General features: G+C 46.3%; 1 protein-coding gene across 1 annotated transcript; it reads left to right on the forward strand.

Moving 5' to 3' along the window:
- The first annotated feature begins 1,040 nt into the window (after window positions 1-1,040).
- On the forward strand, window positions 1,041-7,526 carry GHSR (growth hormone secretagogue receptor). The gene is made up of 2 exons (XM_027111748.1): window positions 1,041-4,414; window positions 6,587-7,526. The coding sequence occupies exons 1-2, from the start codon at window positions 3,619-3,621 to the stop codon at window positions 6,889-6,891; spliced, it is 1,101 nt and encodes a 366-aa protein (XP_026967549.1). The 5' UTR covers window positions 1,041-3,618; the 3' UTR covers window positions 6,892-7,526.
- Window positions 7,527-7,797: the final 271 nt, after the last annotated feature.

The raw sequence follows: 7,797 nt of genomic DNA on the forward strand, positions 1-7,797 counted from the left end.
AGGAAGTTCTCAAAATCTAAGCAAGTCTGGGTCTTCCCTGGTGGTGCAGTGGTTAAGACTCCACGCTCCCAGTGCAGGGGGCCTGGGTTTGATCCCTGGCCAAGTAACTAGATCCCACATGCATGCTGCAACTAAGAGTTCACATGCCACAACTAAAGAGCCGGCAAGCCACAACAAAGAAGCCCTCCTGCAGCAACTAAGGAGCCCATGTGCTGCAACTAAGACCCGGCACAACCAAAAAATAAAAATAAAAAAATCTAAGTAAGTCATGTCAAAAGACTCTGGAGCCAGCTTGGAGGGGATCTCATTGGACAAAGCTAGGATAATTTAAGCATCAAAAAGAAAAAATAACCATAATTTTGGTTGGTACTCATTGAATATATAAAAATCCATGAATCCATAATAACACTTCTCATACCATTCATAGGACAAGGCATGCTGGGCTTTTAGGCTCCAATGTGTTTTTTTGTTTGTTTGTTTGTTTGTTTTTTGCGGTACACGGGCCCATCACTGTTGTGGCCTCTCCCGTTGCGGAGCACAGGCTCCGGACGCGCAGGGTCAGCGGCCATGGCTCACGGGCCCAGATGCTCCGCGGCACGTGAGATCTTCCCGGACCGGGGCACAAACCCGTGTCCCCTGCATCGGTAGGCGGACTCTCAACCACTGCGCCACCAGGGAAGCCCTCCAATGTGGTTATGTGCCCATCTGAACAGTTTAGTATGTTCTGCTTCACCTTTTGGAACTCAACTTTGAAGATCCAGCTCAGGTGGCAGAACCTCTATGCAATTCATTGTTTCTCCATATTTCAACAGAGCTTATTGTACACGCCTCTTTAAATGCACATATCAAAATGTAATGGAGGGCTTCCCTGGTGGCGCAGTGGTTGAGAGTCCGCCTGCCGATGCAGGGGACACGGGTTTGTGCCCCGGTCCGGGAAGATCTCACGTGCCGCGGAGCGGCTGGGCCCGTGAGCCATGGCCGTTGAGCCTGCGCGTCCGGAGCCTGTGCTCCGCAACGGGAGAGACCACCGCAAAAAAAAAAAAAAAAAAAAAAGGTACTGGAATTGCAATACAGGACCTTTCTGACTTTTATTTATTTTGTTATTCCCAGTGCCTAACACATACTAATAGACAGTTTTATATATTTTTATATTATGGGTTGTAAATGAATGAATCAATTTCAATACTATCCCCTGTTTTTTCTTCATGACACAATACAGATTTGTCTTTATTTTGGAAAATAATTGAATGCAGTTAAATATCTGGCTATTTTAGCCAACATGCCAAATTTGTATCATGATAGAGTTTTTAGAAGATTTTCCCCACGTATCAGCTTTAGCTTGTTGCTAAATCTTATTGCTTTAGCACCCAGTAGGCTAGAAATATGTCCCATAATATTTTCCTGATTCTTATTCTTAAACAATAGCTTCCTACGGTATTTTTATTTATCCCAGTCTGTTTTCTCCCCCTAGAGACTTGTCTGCACACATAAATCTATTGATAATGAAGGATGGGAAGTGTTAAAGTCAAATAATTGATTAAAAAAAAACTTGTTAGCGACTGGTGGCTTGACTTAGTTGTAATCTTTTTTTTAAAAAGTAGTTGAAACAGATTTTTGGTACACTTTCTGTCACACAGCCCTGGTAACCTATGTAGCGTGTTTTCCAGTAAGTTGCCTGTATTAAACTTCCTCATTCAGTCTCCCACTATGTGTGGAATCTTTCATGCACGTGTGCATATATTCATCCTTCGGTTTTTGTGGACTTCTGAGCATTAACAATTTAGTTGGCAGAGTTGACATAAACCGTCTGGCAAAGGCATGTGCAAACCTACTAAAATACTTCAGGAAAGCCCTCTCTCATACACAGTGAATTTAGGCCACAGGTAAGTAAGCGTGAATAGGTGCGGCCAGCGCAGCCGCTTAGTACGGGTCTGTGTTTGGGAGGAATCTCCCCGGCTCCCTCGTGGAGCAGGACTGTGGTGCTGAGGCAAGAACTGAAAAAGGTGAGGGCGGGCAGCCTCAGCTAGGGAGAGCTGTGGGGCGAGGTAGAAAGGGCCGGTCGCTGGCCGCGGTGCTGAACACGCTCCCGGGCTGCCCCCCGGGTGGCCCGCGGGAAGAGGCCCGGCGTGTTGGTGAGTGAGTTAGCGAGTAACCGCCAGTCTCGCGCCTGCGGTTGTCGATTCTTGGCTCCGGGCAGGGGACGCACAGGCCGTGTCCAGGAGTCACCTTGCGAGCGTAGAGGCAGCCTCCGACCCATTCCTCAATAGCAACCCTAGTAACAGCAACGCCGCCTATATTTATTTCTGGAGCTCCAACTCTGTCCCCAGCATTTGGCATCCATTCCCAGTGGTCATCACAACATCCTCGAAATTTAAAACAAAAAGGTTGATGCCTTGCCCAAGTGAACACAGCTACCCAAAGGCTGATCTCTCGTCCATGCCTCAGAAAATGTTTACTGTGCGCCCTCGACGTGCCAGCCTTACAGCCTCTGCCGCTCCCCGTTTGACAGCTACCCCCCACGCCCTGCCACGCTAACACGCCCCTTAGCCCTTCCTCTTCCCCCGAGGTTTGCAGCAGGCAAAAGTAATCTCCTACACAGCATATCCCCTACCACCGCCGAGTTGGGGAACAGTACAAAGGGCTGGAAATCCGAACACAATTTATTCACACATCTTGCCCCTTCGCTCTCAGTAGTCCACCGGGTGGGATAGCCAAGTCTAGCTCTTGAGCCCCCAACTCGCTGTGTGACCTTGGACAAGTGGCCACACCTCTCTGAACCTGCTTCTCCTCGCTAACACGGCGATAGGTTCTAGGACTGAGTGAGGCTCTTCCCAGGTGCGCACTGGTCTCCTTTCAGGTCGGAACACTCCCTACCTCCCTTTTCCAAGCCCGGTTGTGCACGCTTACTTCTCCCCACCAGGTCCGTAGCCAACTCTATCCCTTGTTGAGGAAGAACTCACGTCCCGGGAACTGAAGGTGTTCTCCCCACCGTGCCCGGCCCCAACCCCGGGTGTAATCTGCCCTTCTGGGCCACCCTAGCCAGGCAGCACCCAAGGCTAGGGAGAGGCCCCTCGCGCTCCAGCTTCGCAGTGCCGGGTCTCCTCTGTGCCCACGCGCCGGGACGCTTTGGGAAGTGCGAGATGCATCTGGAGACAGAACGCAAAGGCGAAGCAGGGCTGGCGGAGCTTCCTCGGTGACTGGTACTTGTGTGGAGGCCGGCCAAAGGCTGGGTTGGGAGAGAAGGACTTTGGGGGAGAGGACGGGGAAAAGGGGAGGTGCCAGAAAGAGCGGTGGGTCACTCGGTCCATCTCTCCACCAGTGTGTGTGTGTGTGTGCGTGCGTGTGTGTGTGTGTGTGTGTCTTCCCGCCTCCCTCTCTTCCCCTCCTCCCCGCCCCAGACTCTCAGTCTCACCTTTTCCCTCAGCTGCTGCCTCTCCCCTCTCTTTCCTCTCCAAGCATCCTCCCTGAGAGCCTGCGCCCGTTCCTCCCTCGCACTCTCTTGCTCCTGTTCCTCCCTCGCACTCTCTTGCGCCTAAGGAGACCTTTTCCGGGACCAGCGCCCGATCCAGCCTCTCAGTGCAGCCGCATCCCAAAGCCAGTTTAAGCAGGGCCGGCAGCATGTGGAACGCGACGCCGAGCGAGGAGCCGGGGCCCAACCTCACGCTGCCGGACCTGGGCTGGGACGCTGCGCCTGACAACGACTCGCTGGTCGACGAGCTGCTGCCGCTCTTCCCCGCGCCGCTGCTGGCGGGCGTCACAGCCACCTGCGTGGCGCTCTTCGTGGTGGGCATCGCGGGCAACCTGCTCACCATGCTGGTGGTGTCGCGCTTCCGCGAGCTGCGTACCACCACCAACCTCTACCTGTCCAGCATGGCCTTCTCCGACCTACTCATCTTCCTCTGCATGCCCCTCGACCTCGTCCGCCTCTGGCATTACCGGCCCTGGAACTTGGGTGACCTGCTCTGCAAACTCTTCCAGTTCGTCAGCGAGAGCTGCACCTACGCCACGGTGCTCACCATCACCGCGCTGAGCGTCGAACGCTACTTCGCCATCTGCTTCCCGCTGCGGGCCAAGGTGGTGGTCACCAAGGGCCGGGTGAAGCTGGTCATCCTGGTCATCTGGGCCGTGGCCTTCTGCAGCGCCGGGCCCATCTTCGTGCTGGTCGGGGTGGAGCATGAGAACGGCACCGACCCTCGGGACACCAACGAGTGCCGCGCCACGGAGTTCGCGGTGCGCTCGGGACTGCTCACCGTCATGGTGTGGGTGTCCAGCGTCTTCTTCTTCCTCCCTGTTTTCTGCCTCACTGTGCTCTACAGCCTCATCGGCAGGAAGCTGTGGAGGAGGAGACGCGGCGAGGCAGCGGTGGGCGCCTCGCTCAGGGACCAGAACCACAAACAAACCGTGAAGATGCTGGGTGGGTTTCGGTGCGCCTTTGAGCTCTCTCTCCCGGGCCCCCTCCTCTTCCCCTGCCCTTCCCCTTCTTCCTGAGTCTGCCTTTCTCCCCAGTTTCTCTAGGTCTCTGTTTCCCTGTAAGTTTCTCAATTATTCTCTCCTTTTTCCGTCTTGAGCTCTGTCTTTGGTCTCTAGTTTCACTGTCTTGTCTCTCTCTCTATTTTTGTTTGTTTTTGTTTTACATTTTTGCTCTATCTCTCTATATATCTATGTTTCGCTCTCTCCCTTCCTTTCTCCCTCCTTCCTCCCACCCCTTGACTATCTCTTTGTTCTCTTTCTATCTCTTTGTGTCTCTTTCTCCTGGTCTCACCTTTCTCTCTTTCATGGAAAAATGTCCCACCTTTGTATTTCTCTAAAATGTGTTTTATTTTGGCCCAGAAACTTTGCTTCAGAATGAGATCTTTCATTAAAGAGTATATTGTGGTGTTAAAATGTGTTAAAGGTGATGTTAAGCTTCCTGCCTCAATTTGTAGATATCTAAGTTGCATTAAGAAAAGCAGGTGTTAAGGGTGAAAAAGAGCAGGCATTGATTCTAAGTATTCATTGGTAAATGTAACCAAAGATGTGATCATCGTGGATAATTCTATCAGAGAAGATTCACTTTTCTTTCAACATTGTGATTTGCTTTCTGACTTGCATTTTTTTCCCAGATAATTGCATCAATTCTGTTTACCCTGATGCTGTTTATACAGCTTTGTAAGGAAATCAGTGACAAGTCAGGGTCTCTGTTTTCATGTTTACTTTTCTCTCCAAGTAGGACAGGCTAGATAAGCTAGGATAGGCAGGCTTCCAAATTGAGAAAAGGAGAATTTGTGGGAGCTGACAGAACTTACTATCCCTCCCCAAATGGTCCTTCAGAGAACATCTGGGTGCAGTGTCACACTGGAGTACGCTGAATCGTTATTGCATAAATTCAGCTTCTTTAAGTATATGTGTTTGGTACAAGTGAAGTAATACAAACTGTGTTCACATCCAAGCAAAATATTAATTCTCCTTGCTTTTATCAAAACCAGAATCTGCACATTTTATTATCTGGACATTGTAGTCAACAGTTTGTACTTATTTGCACATATAGTACTTCTTAGAAGTTATTCTAGGATAATTTTGATTTGTAATTTTACAATTCTTGAAATCCTGTATATTAAAGTGATAGAGTTTATTCAAAGAAGGTCAAGTTTTTTAAATTTTTTAGACCACTGATTCTCACAATATGACTAATAGATTGTAAACCTGCTAGTGCCCCCCAGGGGACTCTAATATTCATGTTGCTCCTGGGGCAGTCAGTTGCTACTATACAAATTAGTTTTGAGAATACGTTTAATAATTTCCTCTGATTTTATTTTTAAGCTGTTAATTATCCTCACTGGTGACTCTCTTTTGCCTTGACAGTTGGAAGGGAATCACTAAAGTGGTACAAGTCCTAAATTATTATTTTCTGTTATTTTTCCTCTGATTTCTGAATTTTAAAAACTTAATCTAAAAATGCAGAGGTTTTGAAGAAAGCAACCTTACATGGGCAAAATTAAGGCCTGGATGGATGATAATTAATGTTAGTTGGTTTTATGGCATTTTCTACCTTACTTATGTCTATTTTAGGTGGAAAAGCTCGTTCATCTCAGTGATTCTCAATCCTGACTGCATATTCAGTCTTCTGTAAAACTTTAAAAAGAAAAAAGAAAACAGGTGTCTTAGTCTCCTTCCTAGAGATTTTAATTTAGTGAGTCTGTATTATATCCAAGGAATCTGTACCCCAGGAAACTCTGATACATAACTATGGTTGAGTAAAACCACATTGTCTCATATAGGTTTGATCTAACACATATAAAATGGTGGACTATTGTGACTAGATTGTCTAGTTACTTGAGTCAATATGTCAACTCAAGCACAAAATCACTAAAATTGTTAACTAGAAACGACTGGGAAGCTCAGCAGTAAAAATGGTTGAATTGTTGATCCGGACAGACTCAATCTTGGTTAAAATATAGGAAAGAGCAGAAAATGATATTTCTCTGAAGTCAGTGGTCCTACCACACATAATCAAAACAAAACCATGTCTTCAAAATCGATTGTGATTTGCTATATTTCTTGAACTTTGCTATATTTCTTGACGTTCTCTTTCTCATTGTCCTTTCAGCTGTAGTGGTTTTTGCTTTCATCCTCTGCTGGCTGCCCTTCCATGTAGGGCGATATTTATTTTCCAAATCCTTCGAGCCTGGCTCCTTGGAGATTGCTCAGATCAGCCAATACTGCAACCTCGTCTCCTTCGTCCTCTTCTACCTCAGCGCCGCCATCAACCCCATTCTGTACAACATCATGTCCAAGAAGTACCGGGTGGCAGTGTTCAAACTTCTGGGATTTGAACCCTTCTCCCAGAGGAAGCTCTCCACTCTGAAGGATGAAAGTTCTAGGGCCTGGACAGAATCTAGTATTAATACATGACCAAGCACATTGCTCAGCAAAGTCATTGCTTATTATTCTAAACTGGAAGCCATAGCACAGCAGAACTTGGGAGGAAGTTGAAGGTTAATTTTGGAATTAGGGACACATAGGTCTGGAAACAATGGGGGGGGGAAGAAAAGACAGAATTTGTAATGTGTGAGCAGTTTGATTTGATTGCACACTCATCAGTGCTCTCATACACGATTTCTGCATATTCACTGCCTATGATTTTTGCATTCTGCTGTTGGTGCTAGCAAGGGCTCTGCAATTCAGAGAAGGGAGGTGGTGTAGAGAGGGCAATTAGGTCACTTCTTACTAGACAAATTCTAACTCTGATTTCTTTTTCATAATGGTAAAATTTTTTTGATTAAAAGAATGACATTAAAATAAAAAATTTAAAACATGACTTTCAAAAACTAGCAATTTTCATAGAGCACCAGATCAGTGCTGTCCAGGAGAAATATAGTACAAGGTACTTAAGTAATTAATATAAAAATTATTAATGAGAATTTTACATTCTTTTTTTATACAAAGTCTTTGAAATCTGGTTTGTCTCAGATTTTCAGCTCATCTTAATTTGGACATGGAGCGTTCATCAGTAATACTTGATTTATTGCGAGTTCATAAATTTTGCAGAAGAAAAAGTAGATTCATTAACCTAAGCTGTCCAAACACACTTAAAAGTTTTCTAATAAATAAAACAACTGTGAGTTCTTAACTTCAAAATTAATTGAAATTAAAAATTCACTTCTTCAAGTTGTACTAGTCGCATTTCAAGTGTTCAGTAGCCAACTGTAGCTAGTGGTTACCATACTGGACAATGCAGCTCTAGAGTATATGTAAAATTATTGTTAATCTTACAAAAAATATTTAAAAATAAATACTCATTCCCTGAAATCTTTTTAT

The sequence above is a fragment of the Aethalodelphis obliquidens genome, unplaced genomic scaffold, assembly GCF_003676395.1.
Source record: "Aethalodelphis obliquidens isolate GAN/ISIS:26980383/991018 unplaced genomic scaffold, ASM367639v1 scaffold1, whole genome shotgun sequence".
Lineage (NCBI taxonomy): Eukaryota > Metazoa > Chordata > Mammalia > Artiodactyla > Delphinidae > Aethalodelphis > Aethalodelphis obliquidens.